Consider the following 23,697-nt stretch of genomic DNA (forward strand, 5'->3'; position numbering starts at 1 on the left):
CATTATTGCCTGCAATTTTAAGAGGAAAATTATAAAAACTTTTCTTGGTGTCACCATCACGTGTCTTTTAGTGGTTTATTTTTGGCTTCTCAAGGAACTGTTGCTCACGAGTAGCTTAAACCTTATGCGTACTTTAGGTTAGTGCGTTTAAACACCCTTTATCTTGCTTGTTTTTGTCTTTATTTTAGCTGGCAAATATGTGTCGCGTACTGTGTTCGTATTGTTTGCTCGTTTGAAGCTACACTGTTTTTGTTAAGCACTGTTTTCATTAGAGATAAGAAGCATAGAGAGCATTACCCATCACACGAAACCTTTACTGCACACATTATTACATTTATGCTTAAAAATCAAACCATTAGGTGTTGCATCGCTGTCAGTTCAGCGATATCGTTGATTTTATAGTGAATTATGAAGTGAGGCGAGTCTGTTCGCACCTCAAAATTTCATGGGTTCTGTGCATAAACGTACGTTTACAGCGTATTTTATAGAGCGCGTGATGTCATTTTGACCCTGGCTCTTAGTATAGTGCCAACCGTTAGGTGCCACGGCATACGTTGCTGGCCAACCCAGTGACACGGGCCAACCACGGGCAATTACGAAATAGCGATAGTTATGCAAAGGCAGACATAACCTTGCCTTTCATTCGAAATGAACGGCTCTGTGACGTCATTTGTGACCCATCTGCTCCAGTAACGTGACCCCTAGCTGTCGGGATGTACACAAAATCTCCCCATTAAGTGTGTATTACAACATGTCGATGTCAGATGTCAATGCGTTGGTTGTTACACCAAAGGCAGACATAACTTTGCATTTCATTCAAAATGGAGGACTCTCTGACGCCATTTGTGACCCACCTGCCCCAGTCACGTGACCCCTAGCCGTTGGGATGTACACAAAATCTCCCCATTAAGTGTGTATTACAACATGTCGATGTCAGATGTCAATGCGTTGGCTGTTACACCAACGTCCTTCTTTCGTGGATCGCAGTCTTCTTTTGTTCCTATCCTCGCAGCGCATTTCGCGCGAGGAAGAAGAAAAAGACAGGCTCTCAAACTTTGGCAAGTCCCTTGGTAATCGGGTTCAATGTCCCAAGGTGTATTTTTTTTTCCTTTTAATGTCTCGTTTGAAACAGGTTCATCTTGCTTTGTAAACGTGGTGCACAGCAGGTCTTCCTGTCGCTGTCGTCACGTGGAAATAATTTAAAAACAGAATTCAGACAACAAAAACACAAGGTTTGATACTGTCGTCATCGCGCAGAACGCGCGAACACGCGCACACCACTCGGAGTCCTTTTCATTTTTTTTTGTCTTCGAGGAGTCCCAGAGCGTCCTCAAGAGGCGTGCGTCCCGCGCCCGGTATTTCTTTGTTTCTATACAACGAACGCGCATATACTTAACAAACCACGCGAACAGAGCGTTTGGTGTACACGGAGCGCCCGAACAAAGTTGCTTCTCGCGTTAGCTACTCGTTCAAAATGAAGTGCGTGCCTGTGTGTGTGTATGTATACTGGCTTGTTGCGCTCACCGGAGTCCGCGCGCGCCACCAGGGGCTGTCACCGTCGAGGCGCTTACGCTTTTACACGAACATAACGCGTGCTGCGCGCCGACACGTGCGACTCCGGCGCGTTCGCCGGGCACAAATACTGAGGACGGCCAAGGGCTCACAATTGAGAGAAAGGCCAGGCATCTAGCATGCGAAGATGTGAAATAGAAAAAGAAATTCGGTTGACCGATAGAGCGCGAACTATTGCCACAAATTACGCGACGACGCGGTGACGCCCGTGACGCGTACACCCGGTGAGCGAGGTGCACGTCGAGGCGCACGAGCTCCGGTGAGCGCTTTTCGTGTACCGTGAAGAAGATGCGGGGAGAGGGGGGTGTGGGACATGAGAGATGCTGAATACTGTCGCCCCACGGTGCTGTACAGAAAGGGGCCGGGAGAGGAAAAAAAAAAAAGGACAATTCGGCGGTGACCGCGCACTCATCAAATCTTCGAGTGTCCTGAGGAGCGCGGTCGGCGAGGGGCCGACGTTACGTCGCCGCCACAGCGACCGGCGCTTCGTCGACGGGCGAAGAGGCACGGTCTTCTCGGTCCGTGGCGGCGTCTTCATCGTCGCGACAGACACCTCGCTGCGGGCTCGAAGCGCTGCGCGAGTCACCCACGCCGCCGCCACCGGAGCTGGCCGGCGACATGGCCCCGCGGCTTCCATGCCGCGAATCATCATCCTCATCGTCGTCGTCGGCCCCGGTCGTCGATGGCGGCGGAGGCGCCAGGAGCGGGTGGAACGGCCCCATCGGGAAGCTGGGTGGCAGAGCGAATCCTTCGGGCAGCCTGTGGTACACGTCGGCCAGGTTGAGCGGCAGGCCCTGCGGGTCGTAGAGTCCGGTGAAGAAGTCCGACGGCGGGTACGGGAACAGCGCCTTGTCGAGGAACGGGGAGGCGCCTCCCTTCTCGGAGGACGACGTAGACAGCAGCTTGCGGTGGAGGTTAAGGTTCGCCGAATGGCGGTCCCTGCTCCGCTTCGACGGGAAGGCAGCGTTGCAGCCTTCCACTGTGCATTTGTGCATCAGCTTCAGGTGCACGTTCTGGTAGTGCGTCTTCACGCCGAAATGGTTCTGGAACACCTTCCCGCAGGCTGTGCACCGCCGGGGATTTTCTTTGTCCACCGGAATCTCCAGCCCGGGACCCACGAGCGCCGCGTCGCGGTACACCGGCAGCAGCGACGACATGTGCTGGTCGGAAGACGGCGGCGAGCAGTCGCGCAGACACGGGTCATGCACGTCGCGCGGCACGTCCGCCAGGCCGAGTCCGGGTGCGTGGAACGACACGCCACCCGACGAGAGGCTGCGCGGGGCGGTGGGCACGAGGCCCGCGAAGGCGCCCAGTGACAGCGACTCCAGGTGCCGCAGCGGGTTCTCGGCCAAGTCCTCCGTCTTGACGCTCGCCGCCGGCGACGTCCTCTCTCCATTCTTCTTGGTCGACAAGTCTTCGACCGAAGAGGCTCTCTTGGTGACGACGGGAGAGGCGCGCGGCTCGCTATTTCTGCTCGGGATTGTCTCTGGCTTCTCATCTTCTTTCTTGATGGCTGTGACGCCACCGATCTTGCCCTGCTCCACTTCGAAGTTCCAGTGGGGAACCTCGCGCTCGGTTTTGAACTTGATCGGCGGCGGAGACGGCGTCATGTGGCCGTCAGTGTCCTTGTCGTCGAGGTCGTCGTCGACATCAAAATCTTTGGAGTCGTCTTGACCATCAGTGGATATGTCGTCCACATCGTCCATGTCATCATCTGACTTGGACTCCTCCATGAGGCCATTTTGGTCAATGTACGTGTTGCTCGAAGACTCGTCGGAAGTGGCATACTGAAGATCGTCATCGCTGGTGACTGCAGCGCACTTTGTTGGGTTGAGCGCCTTGCGCTTGCGGACTCCCTTGTTCTCGCCCAGCACTGGAGGGCTCGGCCGGGATTGCGCGACTCTGTCATCCTTCTCCAAGGAAAGGTTGACGCCTCCCGTATCCCTGCGGCGCGGCGAACGGTCCTCCGCCCGTTCCACCGACGGCGCCCTCTCTTCGTGCTTGCTTTTTCTCATCGTAGTCAGCCTCAGGGTGCCGTCACCCGGGAGCGGACCACCGAGCATGGACTGTGTCGAGCAAAGCGACGCCAGCTTCTCCTGAACGGCACCGAGCTTGTCGTGAAGCGCGCTTGCAAGGGATGAAGGCGGTACGATGCCCGATGCGTTGGCGTTGTTGAAGTTGAGCAGCGTTGACGGCGGAAGCAGCGGAAAAGGGTTCGCCGTTCTTCCGTCGTGCGGGCTAATCTTCCGCCTCAGGTTGGGTGTGTGTAGCTTTGGGTTCGGGTTTGCACTGTGCCTGTTCCGACTCCTGCGGGAGCTGAACATCATGTTGCACCCTTCCACGGTGCACTTGTGCATCTCCCGCAGGTGCACCGCGCTGAAGTGGATCTTCAGCGCTCCCTTGTCGCAGAACGTCTTCAGGCACACGTGGCACTGTACCCTGCGCTTGCCCGTCGCCGGGTTCGTAGTGAGAGTGCTCAAAACCATCGGATTCCAACGACGCTTCATGGGGTTGGCGGACTTGCGGAGGTGCTTCACTTTGCGCGCCGCGTACACGGAGTCCATGGAACCGACACCAAGCGACAGGTTGATGGCGCCAGCTTCGTCGTCCGATGGACCTTCGGACACGCTCAGGTCAGAACTGTGGTTAGGGAACGGCGCCGAAAAGCTGTTGTGGTTGTGCGTGGGCGACGACAGCGGCGTCTTGGGACTGCTGCTGTTGTTATTGTTGTTGTTGTGTTGAGTATGATGGTGATGACCATGCATCAGCGCGGCGCTTCGGGCACTGTCCGGGACACAGCCACCAGCAGCGTCAGGGCTTGTGGGCCGGCGATCCGTTTGCCGGAAATCGTACGGCTGCATGCTCTGCAGCTTGTTCAGCGGCGAGGACGAGGATAGCGCCGTAAGCGGGCTGGCGGCGGGAGAGCAGCCGACCGCCGGGGGCGATGCAGACTGTCCCGAGCTGACGCTCGAAGGCGGGTGATGGTGGTGGTGATGATGGCGCAGAGACGGTGCCCTGTTCACGGACATGGTGCCTCGCGATGCCAGCAGAGACGGGGTGTCGCTCGAAGAGGTGGCGGTGGTGAACTTGCCACCGAAGAGCGACAGAGAGGTCGGCTTGGGCGGCACGATTCCGGAACGGCAACTTCGCTCGAGGAATTTCTTGATGTCCGAGTCCGGCTGGCCGGGAGGGGGGCCGTCGGCGGGGCTCGCCAGCGGGGCGGCATCGCTGGTCAGGAAATGGTGGGCCAAGGCGCGCGTTTCGGCAAACCGAAGAAACTGCTGGATGATGAGCGGCTCCTCGTCCCGGCTCGCAAGGTTCCAGCGCTCGAGGACTATACCATGCGTGTCCTGCGAGAGCAAGAAAAAAAAACACTGTGAAAAGAGTCACCAGAACGTAGACCACAAGGCACGATTGACTACTCTTTTGCAACTGCACGTGTACGCCATTCTCTTAAACTACAGCACAACAATTTGCGCGAATGGATCACTTTGAGTGCGAGATTCGATATAGTGGGTCCTGACAGTCCGGTCTACTATTCTTCCTTTGTCTCCAGCCAAATTGTCATCCAAATCTCCTGTAGCCTATCGGCAACCCAATGCCGCCCATAAGCTCGCGCAGTGAGCTCACCAACGACAAACCTTTCTTTGTTCTATACCTGCCTATTTTTTAAAATCTACATTTCGTTTTCAATCCCATGCGCACTGTTTCAATGGTCCTGGAGTATTTAACCATGCGTAATGGCACGTACTCACCAGTTCTTTGTTATGATTGAGCGTCAGTGCATTGATTGCCTTCGCTCACTACTTTTTCTCCCTGCTTTTCCACATCTCTCTCTCTATCACGGTAAATGAAAGAAGGCACCTATCCGGGCCGATGAATTGTCGTGGTGCAGTTGCGTGAACTTACATAACCATCCTAAACAGGCTCCGTTATGTGGAATATCAACACGAATAAAAACGAAATGAAAACAACAAGATCTTTCGAAAAAAAAAAAAGGCCACAAAGAAACAGGTTCCCGACGGACCACAAAACGAGTCAGGAAAAAGAGCTGCAGTAGTACAAAATAAATTCGAGGCTGCTTGCATATCGGCACACAAGACGCAGAACCGTGCACGAGGTGTTGGTTCTGGATATGCATTGTCTCACCAGGGAACCGTGAGTGGTGTGGGCGCTTTAGTCTCCTGCCACAAAAGTGCGCTGATATTCTTTCGCGACGGGGCAGCCCAGACTCTAACAAACCCCTTTTAGCACCATTCGGCGCAGGGACCAGATCACCACCCTGAAATTTCCGAGGATATCCCGGCGCAAGTAACGGGGAAGGGGGTGGGGGTGGGGGGGGGCTGTATTGCAATGCGCGCATCTCCGGATCATCACCCGACGGCCGTTCGTGGGCACACGCCCAAACACGGTCTCCATGATCCCGGGACGAGTTTGGGGTGAGCGGAGAAAGATGGCTAAAAGGCTATAGCTTCGCCACGGCGCTGACTCGCTCGGACCGGAAGGAAAGAGCTGCACGGGGAGGAAGGCATGCGCCCACGAGTCGGTGACAAAGGCTTTGTTTAACCCGCGGAGTTTATCCAGCGCGTGGCTAGCCCCGTGGCGCGCTTGCAGGACGACGACACACGCCGCGGACCCGCTGTTTATTTGCGCGCGCGTGACGACGGCCCGACGAGACAGAGCGCAGGCTCTCCTCGAAAAAAACCCCGGAGCAGCAGCACCCGTCGTAAATCGTGTACGCGGCGGCCGAAGCCCGGGTTCTGGCCTGCTCGAAATAGCCGCCATCTCTTCTTGTTCGCGGCGCGTGCAGCCGGCCGCTTTGTGTTGATAAGAGTCGGCCCCTCTTCTCCAAATACACGCGCCGCTGGACGGGCGTAGCCCAAATATGCGCGTGGGTCCGACACACGCGCGCGAGTTGGAAACAGGCGCAGCGAGGCAGCCCTGTTGTATACACGAGCCGTTGTCAGCGCGCCCCAGATGTCGCCCGCTCGGCAAGGAAGCGGCGACGCGGGGTGTTTCGGGCCACGCGCGCCACACTCGGCCGTGTGCGTCACTGCGCCGAGCACGTGCGCCGGCCATGCTGAGCGAGCGCGTTGTGGGCGTATACGTTTATAGAAATGAGCATCTGCAATTTTTTTTTCTTACACTCGGACAACGCGGCTGTATACTGACGAAATGTTTATAAGTTATTGCGTATACTTTTTGTGCTTGGGCATGTGGGCGTGTGCCCGGACACCGTATTGTTATAGCTTACTGATATATAGCCACTGCTGAAGATTGGCCATGGCGGTAATCCATTTCGCAGAAAAATAGAAGTGCACGGAATGATAAGGACAAGAAAAAGACATACACCTACATAGACGCTGTGTGGATGTGTGCTTTAGTTGTTTTAACATGATCTATAGCCATACATGCTCGAATTATTTTGTTCATACGCAAATATCGAAGCAAGAATAACGACGTAGCATATGATTTGTTAATCTTGGTGAGAATACGCTTCGATAACAGCAACAGTTGCCAACAGATATGAACACGTGTGGCGTCAGTTTGAAGACACGAATATCTAAAAAAATAGAGAAAGAAGCTTTCTAAGCAGTGATTAATCAGCGCACGAATTTATCGTTTCCAACTTATACCAATGTAGTACATTCTTTCGACATAGCTCGCGCAGCAGAGCGCTATACTGGCCTTCTTTGACGAGGACAACTATAGCTTGAACTGAAAACCCCAATTCATTTGCTTTCACTCCAAAAATCATAAAAAGTGAGCATAGATTTATTTGCTCATTAGCACACATGTGCACAGTCTGAATGTTTCTCGCAAACACTTTTTTCGGAACTGCGAGGAGAAAAATTGGAGGACCCTTAAGCTTCGCCTTTAAGAGTTGAACGCGACGGCGAAATCCGGCCCCTAGTGCACCCTTCAACCGCTAAGTGCATACTTATTCATGTGTTTTGTTACATACACACGCACGCATAGAAACACGCACACACTAGATTGGACCAGCGCGCGCTATTATCGCCGAATGGGCTCGTTTTCGTCATAACGCCTGTCGAACAAAATGCGTTAAAGGGTCCCTGAAACATTTTTTTTTTCAAGTAACCATGGAATAAATTCACTAGAAGAGCTTATTGCCTCACGAATTCAACGCCACAAAAATTTCAAGAATCTGTCCAGTGCGAGTGGAGTTGCAAAGGTTTCTCGCATGCTGCAATTGCATTATCTCTCCTTTCGTCCCGACGAAAGCGCTAGAAGCTAAGCAGGGAGGGGTGGCAGGGCAAAGAAACTACCACGGCTCGTGACCTTGAGCACTTTTTTTTTTCGTAGGCGCCGCTTTTTCAGTGTGATCGCGCGCGCACGCGTGGACAAGTAGCGGCCTCCCGCGGCTATCTCGGTAACTTTATTTTTCGGTCACAGACGCAGAGACGAGTTTTCGCTCACAACCAACGGGGCCGACGCCGGCGGCGGGTTTTCTGCGACACGAGCTCTTTAACGCTATCGCGTTAATACGTACGCGCGCATGCGCTCGCGAACATTTCGCAAAATTCTGGAGTGATGCTACACAATACAGCAGGCTTATAGTAAAGTCCTGAAGTTGCTGAGGTAACCGGTTCAGAACAGTTCGTTTATTTTTCTAATGAAGAGGCACTGTATTCAAGTGTGGAGTTTATATTATTGATGTTATGTTTTTGAAAACATCCGAACATTAAGAAGATAATTAGATCAGTCGAATATTTATTTCGACGCGCGTTCACTTGGGGCTTGTTTCGTAGACTCCTGTCCTGTGAAGTAATGCACAAAATGAATTGTTAATGAGATTAACTCCACAGGCTCCAATTATTTAATGTGCTTCTTTGCACAGGCGAGGAAAAAAAAGGGGGGGGGGGTAGAGAAGCTTTGCGACAAGAGCATACGGGCTCACAAATAGGCTCTGCACTTAATAAACAGTTAATTAGCATCAATGGTAAGAAAATGATTATAGCTCATAAATTTGTGTCCCTTAAAAGCGATGAAGTAACGCATCTCCGGGGCATCAAAACGAACGAACGCCTCTTTGATAGCGATTGCCTCAGGTAAAACAAAAGGGCCCTTACATGCAGCCCCATTCTTGAGGGAAGAGTTGTAAATTGATTGCGAGTTTGATTGCGTTTGGGAAGAACGCGCGCACATGATGCCCAGGTTCCGTAAATGCGACGACGTCCAGACTTCTCGCAACAACTCCAATGTATTGTTGCTCATCGACTAACGAGCGGTTTATATCGTGCAGCATGCAGGTGTGCCTATTGTACTCCGCCACTCCGCTTGCGTGCGCATCCATATATTCTGCACTTCCAAAGCAAGCCGTTAAGATCAGCGCCAATAACTATTGTTGTGCCCGGCGCCAGAGCTGACGAGGGAGCGGCGTTCCTTTTGATGTTCCTTTTGGTCGCCAAACGGGTTGGCGGCCTGTGTCCGCCATGTATTGTTCCCACCTGGCCGGGGGGGTGCGGCGTCTTGCCGCCACGGCACCGTGAGCAGTTCGGGAGACCACAAGTGCAGCTTCTTCTTTGGAAGATGACGGCGGCGGCGGCGGCCGGGAATCGTCCCGCTAATTAAACGAGTCGTTCGGCGACCATTTGAAGCTTGTTTACGGCGGCCTTTTCAATGGATGCAGTCATGGCCGGCGCCAGGGCTGGCGGGGGAGCGGCGCTCCTTTGGTCTTCAAACAAATAACCGAACGACCGGCTGCCTACGCCGGCCCTGTATTGTCCGTCCTAGCAGGAGGGTGAGACGTCCTGTCGCCACGACGGAGTGGGCCGTTCGGGGGACGACAGCAAATGCGACATCTTCCTGGGAACAAGAGGTCGCGGCGGCCCCCGCAAATCACCCCGCTCATTGAGCAAACAGTTCGGCGGACCCTTTGATGGATGCCGTCCTGAGCGTGGGACCTCTCGACCAGCGACACACACGACGAGGAAGAGCCCTGCTGGCACCACCTTTGAGTGCAGAGATCACGCTTCAATTTTGAACGTTCACGTGGACCGTGCGTGCTCGTCACCCTCGCGGGTAATGTGTGATCCGTGATTGGACGGTGCCCTCTGTACGCGGTCCCCGATCTAGGGATCTGGGGAGGACAGACCCTTTATAATGAGCCCCCACGGCTCATTCGGGGTGCTTTTTCGAGTGGAGAGCTCGCCATGTACGAAGAACGCCACTATATATCTAAACTTTCTTATTGACCTCTCTCTAATGTAAATAAACGTCTGTTCTCTGTTTTCCCATATAAGCATTGCTTCTCGCTATAAGGGACGAGTCCGATGGGAGCCAGCTACCAACGACGAGACCCACAGGACCCAGACCACAACAACTGGTTGGCAGCGGTGGGATACGAGTCTGCGACGGAGAGCGACATGTACCGGAGGCCAGCCGAAAGCCCTGGAACTCGGCGGGATCGAAGCAGCGTACCACCACCGCACGTAATGGGGTGAGTGCCTGGCTTTGTGCTTGAGATATATCGAGTCTTTTAGCCTAGATTCGTTAAAAGATAGATATAACCAACAACTGCCTGGCCACTGTGGTTGTTATCTCAGCACAAGGCAGCACTGGATGATTATCTGAGCAAGTACGCTAAAGCAGGAAAGCTTAGATGATTCAATAGGAACAAGTGGTAATGTTTCAAAATTTCTAAGGGTACGTTGCGGGTTAAATTTTAGGATGTTGTAAAAAGCAGGAGTGAAAAATTAACAAGAAAAAGTAGAGAGGGATGTTGGCCACGTAGTGCTACTTGGGTGCTTAAGCTTGTGGTCTCCGCTGTGAGATTTGCCAGGCTTCAATTTCTCTAGACCCAGAATTGAAACGCTGGTGGGTTTGTGCTTTGTCACAGCTGAGCCAAAGCAAAGTAGTCGCCATGGATCTTACGAGATTGACGAGAGAGAACCTGCTGAACCTGTGTTGGGATCTGGAGCTAGATTTTAATGATGATATGCCTGCTTCTAAACTCCGCGAAGTGATTCTCGAAAGCAATAGTGACAATGAGGAAATCGAGCACTTCGGGAATATGTACTTATTGGACCAGGAGGAGGAAGTAAAAAGGGCGCAAAGAAAGGAAAGATGGCGCCAGGAGGAATTGGAAGCTGAGCGCAGGCATGAAGAACATATGGAAGTACAAAGGGCGCAAAGAAAGGAAAGATGGCGCCAGGAGGAATTGGAAGCTGAGCGCAGGCATGAAGAACATATGAAAAGGATGCAGGAATTAGACGAAGAGATAGATAGGATTCGGCGTAGAGGGGTGGCATTGCAGCAGAGTGGTCAATCCGTAGATGTAGCGCACGAGCGGTGCAAGGTAGCGGCGGTGCCGTTTAAGGTTGAAGAGAAGGCTACAGGTCAGAAAGTTGTAGATGTAGCGCACGAACGGTGCGATGTAACGGCGGTGCCGTTTACAACTGAAGCGGAGGCTACATGTCTGATATCTGTAGATATAGCGGCGGTGCCGTTTGAGGCCGAAGAAAAGGCTAGTGCCTGTAAGGGAATGGAACAGGTTTTAACCCATTCTGAGAGAAAAGAGCTCGCGGTCGCAGCAGGGTGTGAGGGTTCCGTGGTGGTGGAAACGGAGTTAAGATTAACAGAGTGTTCCATCGAACCTTGCAGCCCTGTAGACTATGTTGATGAGCGTCAGAGGCGGACGAAAGGCTCCAGGTTTGGCACCAAGGAATGTGCCAAACGGAGAAAGCGTCCGAAAAACAGAAGCGCGGCAAGGCTCGCGATCAGCACGGCGCGTTTGACGAGGACCTTCGAACGGCGTGGCGGATTTGCGAGAAAAGGCCCGTTGTCTTCTCTGACTGGCTCGAATCGCATGCGTCTAAGCGGCCGGAGAGTGAGGAAAAGAAAAGCGCAATCTACGCGGCCGCGGTCTAGCGATGAACTGATAAGTGATCATCAGGACTGGGCGCGCGAGACGGCGGAGGAGCATATCGGTGATGAAGAACGTCAGAGTAGGACGAAAGGCTCCCAGGTCCGCGCCAAGAAGCGTGCACAGGGGAGAAAGCGTCCGAAGGGCAACAGTAAGGCAAAGCTCGCGATGAGCACAACGCGTTCGAGTAAGGTTTTCAAACGGCGGAGTGACATCGCGAGAAAAGTGCCGTTGTCTTCTCTGACGGGTCTGTATCGTATGCGTCCGAACCGCCGGAAAAGAAAAGCGCATCGTACGCGGCAGTGTTGGAAGGATGAATTGCTAGGCAATCATTCAGACAGTGCGCGCGGGAAAGCTAACAAGCAAGTGGGTGCTGACGAGCATCAGAGGTTGGCGAAAGGCTCCGTAGACGGCACGAAGAAGCGTGACAAACGGAGAAAGCGCCGTAAAGACGAGGCAAAAATCGCGACGCGTTTGAGGAATGTATTCAAATGGCGGAGCGAAATTTCAAGAAAGTTGCCGTATCGCAAGCGTCCGAGCGGCCAGAGAACAAAGAAAAGAGAAGCGCATTGTGTGCGTAAGTGGCCGAAGGGCAAGAGACCCTTCCGTTGTTCTCGCGGTGCATTGGACGGGGTGCGGGGCAAAAGAGTCGGTGGTTTTCGAGGGGCAGGAAGCGACAGCAAGTCGGCTTCGAGGAACGTCGCGGGGTTCGGTAGCAGGGCGATTGACGCGTGTTGTAGACCCCGCTTCTCGAGAAAATCGTTCCGGGCGCGACCACCACGAGTTAGACTAAAAGTTAGTGAGAACAGCTGTTAGCCTGTCAGAAAACGTCGACTCGGGACTGTAAAAAGGAATGTTTTGGTTGTTTACTTTAGTGATTTTGTAAATAACTAGTTTGAACTTTGTTTTCGTTAGCACTCTATCGTTTTAGTTGCCGATATGCGTTGTAAGGAGATCTATTGGAAGGATAGTGACACGCATTAGAGCGTACAGAATTAGGCGTTTGTCATCGGCACCGGAGTTGGTTTGTATGCGTCCGAGCCGCCGGACAAAACGAAAAAAAAAAAAAAAAAGCACGTTGGGTAGAAAGGCAGACCCTTTCGTCGCTCTATCGACGGCATGTTTGATGGACTGCGGGAGTGCGAGGTACTCAGCGAGAGTAAGAACGCAGGTTGTCAGCGCAGAGCTTTGCGGGGGTCGGAGGCGAAGCGAATGGGCTTTGCCATTGTTCCATTCCCGTTCGCCTAGAAAGACCCACAGGACGCGACGCCGCGCGTTCGTCTCAAAATTAAGTGACAGCGGTAAGCGTTTCGGAGGGCTCTCCCGCGGATTTGTATTTTTTAGTTTTGAATATCTGTTTTGACTGTTTAGGTCAGTTTTCCTTTTGGAATGTGTTCTGTACTTCTGCTACTAGATAGCGTTTACGTAGCAGGTACCATGCTGTTTATTTTTTAAGCTTTGTATGTATTGGTTTTAAAGGTAACCGTTTTGCGGCCGTATAACGACACGTTAGGGGCGTTTGTCAAGTAGGACCGACGTTAGAGACGAATTTTGAGTGAGCGCACGGACGCAAGGATATTCTTGCGAGGTTTTCAGGATTCATGCGAAAGTTTTTTTGTTGTTATTTTTCGTTTTGTTCGCATGTCTCCGGTGTTGAAGTAAGGAAAGGTATTCGTGGGTTTACGTGTACGTTTTAGTTCATGAGCTTAAGTGTAGAGTGGTAACCTCACGAGAGTTAATGAGTGGTTCATCCATGCAGGAGCACTATAGCGTGTGATGGCAGACGTGTAATGAGGATGTCCTGATGTAGGTACAGCACGACAGTTATGCTTTCGTCTTCTCAAAAGGAATTGACGACTGGCTTTGGCGGCACTAAATTTCGGGAACTAAAAGATAGCGTGAAGTAAAATGCTTTATTTTATGAGTATGATACCTGGTGGGTTACGGCGGATTACTCACGCAAGCACTCGGGTATGCCACGGTGAGCGCATCACTTGACAGTTAGTTTTCTTGAAAGCCGTTTGATGGAAAGATTATTATCGGATCGGGATTAGGAGTTTTGGTGAAACCTCAGAGAAACGTCCCGATTGCTGCTTTGTGTTTGGTAATACTGCTTAAGTAAGGTTGCTTTTGGATAATTTGTCGGACTCGACGTGTCTCAGTGCGGGCAGGGTGCTCTCCCGTGCCTGTGGTGGTGTGTATGAATGCTTTTCCCAGAGGGGAGCCACAGGGAACGAGAGGGAAAGAGTCCTTGGCTGAGCGTCATCAGCAGTGGCCTGGAAGACAGCACTACACAGCGACACTTCGGGCAACCTGTGCAGCTGGTCACCCTCAGGTCGCTTCTCCCGCTGGCGGACGAGCTGTTGTGCCCGGCGCCAGAGCTGACGAGGGAGCGGCGTTCCTTTTGATGTTCCTTTTGGTCGCCAAACGGGTTGGCGGCCTGTGTCCGCCATGTATTGTTCCCACCTGGCCGGGGGGGTGCGGCGTCTTGCCGCCACGGCACCGTGAGCAGTTCGGGAGACCACAAGTGCAGCTTCTTCTTTGGAAGATGACGGCGGCGGCGGCGGCCGGGAATCGTCCCGCTAATTAAACGAGTCGTTCGGCGACCATTTGAAGCTTGTTTACGGCGGCCTTTTCAATGGATGCAGTCATGGCCGGCGCCAGGGCTGGCGGGGGAGCGGCGCTCCTTTGGTCTTCAAACAAATAACCGAACGACCGGCTGCCTACGCCGGCCCTGTATTGTCCGTCCTAGCAGGAGGGTGAGACGTCCTGTCGCCACGACGGAGTGGGCCGTTCGGGGGACGACAGCAAATGCGACATCTTCCTGGGAACAAGAGGTCGCGGCGGCCCCCGCAAATCACCCCGCTCATTGAGCAAACAGTTCGGCGGACCCTTTGATGGATGCCGTCCTGAGCGTGGGACCTCTCGACCAGCGACACACACGACGAGGAAGAGCCCTGCTGGCACCACCTTTGAGTGCAGAGATCACGCTTCAATTTTGAACGTTCACGTGGACCGTGCGTGCTCGTCACCCTCGCGGGTAATGTGTGATCCGTGATTGGACGGTGCCCTCTGTACGCGGTCCCCGATCTAGGGATCTGGGGAGGACAGACCCTTTATAATGAGCCCCCACGGCTCATTCGGGGTGCTTCTTCGAGAAGAGAACCAGGCAGAACAGAGCAGAACCGAGCAGAACCATGTAGAACCAGGCACCATGTAGCGCTATGTTAGGAGTCATGTAGAGGCCTGCCACGTTTGAGGGCTCACCGTGTAGGGAGTCCGCAATGTATATATTGTAAATAAACCCTCTTCAAGTCTCTCTTCCTCCTGCCTCGACAACTTCATCCCGGACCTCCGGTGTCTGGAAACCCCGGTCGCAACACTATACAGACTTCACCGTTTGAAGGAGCGATACAAAACGTGGAGTTGATGTCATCGGTGACTCGCGTGATCTAGTTTGATTAATGTTGCTGATTTGATGACATGAAAGACGGGGGAGGGGGGATCTATACTGTATGGCAAACATTATGTTTGAGCTCGCGTTCCTTTCTTTTTTGTCATTTTTGTTGGAGATCCGCGAGGCCTTCAAATTAATCGCCAATGAAGTGTTAGCCAACACCAGGCCTCATACGAACGCGCAGAGCGCACCGAAGCGGACTCCTTCAAGGCATCAACGCAACGGGCCACCGCCAGGGGCTCGGCTGCTCATGCACCCGGACGACACGGGTTTGAACCCTGCCGCGGCCCTCACATTTCGATGAAGGCGAAATTCCAGATGCACGTGTATTGCGCGATTTCAGTGCCCCGGGTGGTCGATTTTAAGCGAAGCGTAAATGTGTTTTTCTTCGTATGTGTCCTTCTTCGTCTCGTCTCTCGTTTTTCGCGCTGTTTCTTTTTCACTATATATGTTTCTTTCTTGTAGCCTGATTCGCTTTGGGACGCTCGACCACAGAAATGAACCAAGTTGTTTTCAACGCAATATATGGGGGAAGCTATATCGCGTAATCGGCAACTTTAGGAGCTTACGTTAGGTCTTGGTTCAGAAATGTGACGAGAAATTCTCAGAAATAACTTAAATGCAACAGCTGCTCACTGCCTTCGGAATTAAGTTAAAAGCATCAGTGCACCTTTTAAGATGACTAATTACATTATTTACGGCAGTAATGACAACGTATGTTAATCAGGTTTTCAATTAGTAGAGACAAGCGGACTTGTTCAATGGGGAGTTTTGAAATCTTAGCTGTGAAGCGCGCATTGCCACTTGAGACTTCGAAAATTGGTTGATTGATATGTGCGGTTTAACGTCTCAAAACCACCATATGATTATGAGAGACGCCGTAGTGGAGGGCTCCGGAAATTTCGACCACCTGGGGTTCTTAAACGTGCACCCAAATCTGAGCACACAGGCCTATACAGCATTTTCGTTTCCATTGGAAACGCAGCCGCCGCAGCCACTATTTTATCCCGTGACCTGCAAAAAAAAAAAAAAAAGCGGCCTCTGCTGAGGTATTGCAGTGCTATGAAACTCGATAAAATTCAGCGTCAAAACCGAAGCGCAGATTAGCGGAATTATATAGGAGTCGAATATCTGTTGACGATAACAATTTGAGAGGTGTTACTACTTCTGCTTTTGTTAGATTGAGCCATGCGTGTTCTAATCGCATTGCAAGCGGAGCTCACACACTTATGAAGGCGATTTAATGGCGTCTCGGAAGAGTAATATCAATATCTGAGTTTGAACGTTTCAAAACCACGGCACGATTATGAGGCACGCCGTATAGTGATGGGCTCCGGAAGTTCAGACCATGTGGCGTTCTTTAACGTGCATGCACTGACGTGGCACAGATCGCAAGCATTCCGCTTCCCTCGAAATGCGACCGTTGCGGCCGGGGTCAGCAACCATTGAGCAGCCGCCACCGCGACGGACCCGCTCGAAAGAATATTGAAGTTGCGCTCTTCTGATTTTCGGTAACACAATAGGATACAGCTTCTATGCTCACTTTCAGGGCAACATATACGCTGCATTGATCACAGCCCTGCCCTTATGCGATGTCCCCACAGCAAGGGTGCCTGGACTAGGTTTTACTGTATATACGTGTTTGTCTTGAGCAGGGCGCAGCGCGTTGATCGAGATACAACTTTCACCCATGATGGCTTAATAAATGTTTTGTTCTCAAAACAGAATTGAAATCCTTTGCAAAGTGAACGCCCACGAATGCTCTGTATCGCAATATTCTTGCATGTTTGCGGTTCTGCTCATGGCCTGAGCACGAAAGTCGTTGCCTGCTGCGTCCTCACCGTTCTATGACCTTCACGAAACGGGGCGCATGTTCTTTATGCCGCAATGTCCGCAAGGCGGACAGTCACGAAGCGAGCAATTGCGGTATACGAATGCCTTCAAGACGTGTGTATACAGGGTTCCGTGCCATAGGAACGTCATTTCAGGCCGAAACGCCGGCTCTGCTGCCATGGCGAGGGGAGCGGGCCGGCGTCTTTGGTGTCGCAGTAGCGGAATGGCCTGACCCCCCTCCTCCTCGGCGACTCTGCCACTGCGGACTGCATGACGGCAGCCATGGCCCCGTTAGCTGCACGGCCTTTTCTTCGCGAGCTCGGCCCAACACCTGTACGGCACACTTGTCCCTTTTAACGACGAGAGAGGACGCTTCCGCCGCTCACGACCGACCATGGCGCGCATGCAGGCGGCGAAAAGCGCCGTCTTGTTGGCCCATTTGCGGAACAAAGGCTAATGTCCCGAGCGTGTCGCGCTCCTTTACGGCTCGTATAGAACGGACGCCAGGCAAATGGACACCGCAGCTCGACACGCCGCCGCAGAGCAGCTTTTGTGCGACCGCGGCTGGCAACGTCGGCGGCGGCATTACGGCAGCTGCCCTCGTCGCACGACCTTTTGGCGGCGGCTGACGCGTCGTGATGGACCGTCGTGTCCAGCTCTCGAGGGAGGGAGACTTCAAAGGTGGCCACCCCCGCCGTCGAGGGGCGGGCTCTCGCAAGCAGCTGGCACGGACGTGGCGACCGCGGCTCTTTGACGGTGGCCGCCTCGGTGCGTTGCACAGAAGAGAGCGTCACCGTGTATGACCTGCTCTGGTAGATCGTCTGCCCGAATCGCACGCGTGCCACCGACAAGAGCGTCACCGTGTATGACCTGCTCTGGAAGGTCGTCTGCCCGAATCACGTTAACCTTACTGGAGACTGTGTATGAACTGCTCTGGAAGGTCGTCTGCCCGAATCACGTTAACCTTACTGGAGACTGTGTATGAACTGCTCTGGAAGGTCGTCTGCCCGAATCACGTTAACCTTACTGGAGACTGTGTATGAACTGCTCTGGAAGGTCGTCTGCCCGAATCACGTGAACCTTACTGGAGGAAAAGTCTCTGCAGACCTTTCACGACAGCGCGCGTGCACTTCTTATCAATACGACATGGCGCAGCCGAACCCAAAGAATGATGTTCTAATGAGGTTCAGTATAGCCATGAGATTGTTGAGCTCAGAACCGCGTCAAATTCACGACTGCTCAAAATAATCTAACCCTACAGATGAAAAGTCTTCCACTGAAAACGAAGTGTTGTTTAGATCAGACGTAACTTTACAAGTATATCCGGCATTGTCCAGCATTCAGACCTGTCTTTCCACACCGGTCTGAGGCTTCTGAAAGCAGCAGAAGTCAGTTTGTAAGTCAATACTATAACATATTGCGGTGGTATACTGACTGCGAAGAGGAAAACCGCAGCGTGACTGCGCAAATACAAGCGTATATGTGACGGGAAGCAATCTTCTGATCATTCAATGGGCCATTCGTTTTTCAAACTACGTGTTGCTCGGTCATCGACGGTATACACCATTTTCGCTCACCGCTTGCCGTCCGAACAGCGCTCTCACGTGACTTAGTGAGCTATCGAAGCAATTTTATTTTCTATTAGCGGCTCGATGTCTCTTTTTTTTTACACTCAGTATAATAATCATGCACGGGACGTCGGGCAGGCAGCTTCATAACGTACCGGTGTAACCTTAAAACTATACGTCGCAAACCTTCCGTCCCACTATATACTATATATTGAAAACGAGCATGCACATTGTGCAAGCTCGAAACTCAAAAGTAAGATAATGAATTAGTTTAGATTAATAAAGTTCACTCTGATGAATCTAATGTCGTTAATTTCGCCATGCTGAGTTTATGATACCGGAAGAAATCGATGTTAAAGTTTCATTTTTAAATTTCGCGCCTAAATTTCGCGCGTCGCCTCACGGATTTCAAAGCGTACTTGTGTTTTGGCGACGTTGGCTGGACGAAATGTATTGAAATATTGACCCTCACGGAGGTCAATGGGCCCCATGTTTACCGAATGGGAACAACGTAATATCAAGAAGAAGCCGTCAAAATTTATGACGCCACGATGTTTCGTGCGGCAATTCTAATATGGCGTCTCCATCCGTATTTTCTTTTAGCGCATCCTCTCACTTGCCAAGCGTCTTTAAGCGTGGGGATTTAGGAATTGTGAAAGAGTAATTTACGGTGTTTAGGAAAATCGTTCTCCTCGTTTGAGTGTGGCAGCTTGGGCTAGTTGGTATGGCATGACGATTAGATAGGTTCCTCGAAGGTTTCGGTGCGGGCAGGTAGTTATTTTATCTTTACCTTTCTGTTTCGTCTTCTTCTTGGTTTTTTTCTTTGCTGTTTTTCAGTGCCTTTGTTTTTGTGTTGTTTGTTTATGTTTTTCTTACTCATGTTCTGCTCTTTGTGCCATATGGTTTTTATCACATGGGCACTGTCTCCTCTATATATTTTCGTGCTCTGCGCAATAAACTCAGTTGGAAGTTAGCGCTCGTGTCTTTCGTGTCCTTCTTGTCTCTGAGTCGGCGTTTTGTTCTCGCGCTGTAACTATCGTTAATTTACGGAGTTTAGGAAAATCGTTCTCCTCTTTTGAGTCCCTTGAACGGAAAGGGGCACTGCGGAAACCGATGCAAAGCGGACGTTCGGCGAGCTTCCTTCCGTTGCGGCCGCGATTGGACAGGTCCCCGGCGGCCGTCGCGGACGCACCGTCCCCTCTTACGGGCCGGTCGATGCGTCCAATGGGCGTCCAGGTGCGCGACAGCGAGAGGAAGGTGGAGGGCAGGACCGCCACGACGTCGTTGCCGGAGGAAAGGCGACAGTGGCCACCTCTCGGACCAATGGCGACATCCCCCCTTCCCCGTTGCGGCCGGCCCCCCGAGAGGACCCACTTCCTCTCGGACCCCTCCTCCTACGGATACAACCCCCCCCCCCGGACCTTTTCTGCATCCCCCCCTGCTTCTCACTTTTCGAGACAGACCGGCCGGACAAGTGGCGGGGCGCGCGTGACATGCCTGCCCTAACGAGGGCTGCGCAGGTAGGTATAAGCCTCGGAGAAACACAGATCCAGGGCATCAACAAACAGGAAAGAGCCGTCGTCTGCAGCCTACACCCTGGGGCGGCCACGTATATACTCCGGCGAAGTCTTCGGCTCCGGCGCAGGGGTAAATACAGGGGCTTTTATCGCGCTCTCTTCTCCCAGCATTCTACGAGGTGTAGCGACGAGAGGGATGAAAGGCGCGGTTTCAATAATCACCGTGATTGCCGGAGTCCTTCGGTTTAAGCACGCGCTTGTCACGTGACTGCCGAGATTGCTTCCTTGGCCCCACTACATGTGCTCGGAAAAACGCGCCTATGCACCCGTATATCGGAAACGTTGAAGCAGGCTACAGTTGCGCGCATAGAAGTGGGTGAAACGGGTTTGGGAAGCTATGGCAGAAACACTGAAGACGGCGAGAGGCTGTCCATATATAGGCGCCTACCGAACCTGGTGAACTATGAGCAGTTGTACAAGGAAATTCTGATCAAAACGCCGAATCGGACGGACAGGAAGACGTCAACGGACAGTGCGACTGCATACCATGATACAGAGAGGCCATACAGCAGAATATTGGCTAACTTCCGCAGACTGCGGACTCTCCTGAATCGATGTGGGGAAAATCCCATTTGCAGTTCGAAATCGAGCCCCTGCAGTCGTTCGGTCATACGACCAAGCGGCGCTTTCGCGTGCGAAGCGGCATCGACACCTGGCTTGGTGCTCTCTGTTCACACACTTGAGCGTCGTCGTTTACCCACCACCCCTCTCCCCGGCGTGAATGTAGACCACAACTTCTCCAAGGCAGGCCCGCTCGGTTTCGACACAGGTCAACGGCAAAGCGGCGTCCGCCGCTAAGTGAATCCAGCTCCACGACATCACGGCGTTCGACGCTCATGCACGGGTTCCGGTGGGAGCGAAACTGCAGCACGGTCGTCGACACAACGGTTAAAGGAAATCATCGGCGGCAGAAAGGTGGGAGGGACAAACCGGCGCTGTGTCAAAACCATGTCGTGATGACACCGCAACGACCGCTGTGTGCGCGCAAGCACTGCAAGAGCGAGAGGTGCGATCGCGGAACGCTGATGGTTCCGTCACGAATCGGGCATTTACGGCGCGCCGAAAAGCAGCTCGGACATGGCGCAACTGCAAACGCGACGACGCGCTCGTGGATCGCACGGCCTGCGCAAACAACCGCGGACCGCGCTGTCGCCAAGACAAAAGGCGTCGCTGGTGGCGATCGGAGCGAGGCCTCCTCCGATAATCGCGCCGCGGGACCCTCCTCCCCGTGCCAGGGCCGCCGCCAGAGTCATCATCGGTTGTCGTTCCCCCGCCGAAGGCACGTCGTCCGAGGCGGGGGGACAACGCGCACCCCGCTTTGTTGGAACACGGTCCCCCCCTGGCATAAACTCCCCCCTTCTCTGTAGAAGGGTCCCGCCGCCGAAGTAGTGGCGGTACAATGGCCCCTGATGCTATTACGCGGCGTCTGTCATTACGACGTCTCAGCTGTCCTCTTTGTTGTCCCATCCCCGCGCGGTGGTTCCGGGATGGACGCTCTGAAAGCGGGAGATGCGACGACCAGCGGGACGACGTGGGGGCAACGCAGGTCAGGCCGAGGGCAAAGGGGGCGGCTCGATTCTCTCTTTCCTCCCGAGTACGCGGCACGATGGTTTCTCTCCTCGCCCCATTTGTGTATGACAAGAGATGTACAGGTGGCAGTTCGCCGGAAAGTCCGGAACGTGTATACGAGGAGTGCTGTGCAGCGTGGTTCTCTCCTTCTGCATGCCGTGGCAACTGTTATATACGGTCAACTACAAGTTGGGTGACCACGAACGCATAGGTAGCTGTGGTATGCAAACGCGAGTCGCGCATCGGGAAGGCCGCGATTCACGGCGTCGCACGAAAGACGCAGTTACCGAACACTTTCTCGCAGACCGCTTTCGTAAGCTGTGGCACCTCGTTGCACATTCACTCTCTGTACACAGTCGAAAATAACGCAGTTCCCTTTTTTTTTTCTCGCAAGGCTTCCACGTCATGCTCCAAAATCAGGAAATGTGCGCGTCCGCAGCATCACTTCCGAAACGGAGCACTTCCCTATATGTATACCCTCAATCCCACGTTGCAACCAACACAGTTGCGCACCGCGTGCCCCGAAATCCCTGCCAGCCCCGCATTAACGACTGAGCAGCGTTGTAAGAGCCCCCACTCGTCGTCACCTCCATACATATAAGCTTCCGTGGTAAGCAAGCAGGCAGGCGTTGTTTTTTTGGGTTTTTTTTGCGCGAATAAGCGGCAGTACGATGAAGAAACAAGTGGTGTGCTGCTTGTCCTAATGGCCACGCCAGCTGAGGCCGCCGCCAGACTCGGGAGATACGCGCACTCGGGTCGTGATCGAGGGACAATGAACGAAAACAAGAGATAGGCTCTCGGCTGGGACGTGCACCGATATATAGCGGGGCTAGAGTCGCGCGAGAAAGAGCAAAATGCGAGCGCGGGGTGCGAAGGGGTTCAGCCGGAAGGCCTCTGGTGCTGCTGCTGTTTCGAACGCTGAGCCAGGCCCGTTATTTATGGCCGCTCGGATGGGGGCTCGTTAGGGCAACGGCGCGACGCACGTCTGCGGACGTCTTTATTACAATTTCCGAAGAGCCCCTCAGTTCAGTTGCACAAAAGCCGTGCAACACTATGCGCGCTATAGAATGCGATTGGGCGTCCATATAGCGAGCTCTCAACACCGCGCCCGTTCCTCTGTAATCGTTCAGCTGCACTTTCAGCCGACCACGACCTTAGATAAAATTTAGCAGAAATATTGACATTTCTCGGAATACCAGGAAGTAAAGTAGCAGGAAAAGAACGGCAGGGAGGTTAACCAGCCTATGGGCAGCCGGTTTGCTACCCTGCACATGGGAGGGGGATGGGGAGATATCAGGATTCGTATACGCGTAATAGGGCTCTCGCACTGAGCGAGGAGGCGCGTCCGCTGTGGTGCCAATGCAAGCAAATCACTTCTCTGGTCGCGCTCGGGTGCGAACCGAATAGGCGGGCAATTGTTGATATTATTTGGTTTGAGTACGTAGATAACACGAAGGCAGAGTAAATAAATAGGGAGCCAACAGGCTGACAACTGCCACCTATACGGGCACAACGCCTGCCTGCTCGTTCGGGAAGGACTGATGCTCGGAATCAACGCAGGGTGACTGAGTGCCTAAATGCGTCACATGGATTAAGAGTTGACGAGTGCATTATAGTCGCGTATAGCCCATGTCCACGATATATCTATGTACCCAGAGTGTACAGTCTGAGTCACACTCGTCCTGAGCTGTCGAGCGCACGGGCAAGTTTTCGTCCATTTTTGAAGTATACGTTGCTATAGGATAGCATGCGCGGCATGGATATATGTTTGTTATGACTTGCGACAGTCTGGGAATAAGTTCGAGGGTAGCAGCTGCTACTTTACGACAGCCACCAAATTCTAGACAAGCGGGATTCAGACCGTACATGCGTGAAATCTGCGGAAATGAATGCCTCACAGTTTTACCCTAGTGTTCTGCGCACCGAGGTAGGTAAAAGAGCTGGCGGCATTCAAAGAAGCATGTAAGACTGCCCCAAAAACGACATACGCACCAGCCAATCTAGGGAGGTGTCTTTCTGACTGTCGATCCTATATGTATACAGCTTTCGTAGAACTGCACAGTTTTGTGGCACAGACAGCAGCAGCCAGCGCGAGTTGTTGTTTTCGCGCCCCGGTCCGAGAACGTGCGCTTCGCCTCCATCGCGTCAGCGTGCAGGACGGACGTCCGAGAGGGGTGGTTCCGGGGCCGAACAATGCGGCGAAGCCCTCTGTAGCATTACAGACTCGCAACA

At 53.0% G+C, this 23,697-nt stretch overlaps 1 protein-coding gene across 3 annotated transcripts in view; it reads right to left on the bottom strand.

Annotated features, from left to right (window-relative positions):
* Window positions 1-1,054: 1,054 nt before the first annotated feature.
* LOC119182172 (zinc finger protein basonuclin-2-like) overlaps window positions 1,055-23,697 on the bottom strand; it is a 302,065-nt gene continuing 279,422 nt past the window's right edge. For all 3 annotated transcript variants that reach the window (XM_075888896.1, XM_075888898.1, XM_075888897.1), the window contains one exon: window positions 1,055-4,922. In XM_075888896.1, the coding sequence (XP_075745011.1) occupies window positions 2,031-4,922 (2,892 nt within the window). In that variant the 3' untranslated portion in view covers window positions 1,055-2,030. The remainder of the gene's footprint in view (window positions 4,923-23,697) is intronic.

Source organism: Rhipicephalus microplus, chromosome 3, assembly GCF_043290135.1.
Source record: "Rhipicephalus microplus isolate Deutch F79 chromosome 3, USDA_Rmic, whole genome shotgun sequence".
NCBI lineage: Eukaryota > Metazoa > Arthropoda > Arachnida > Ixodida > Ixodidae > Rhipicephalus > Rhipicephalus microplus.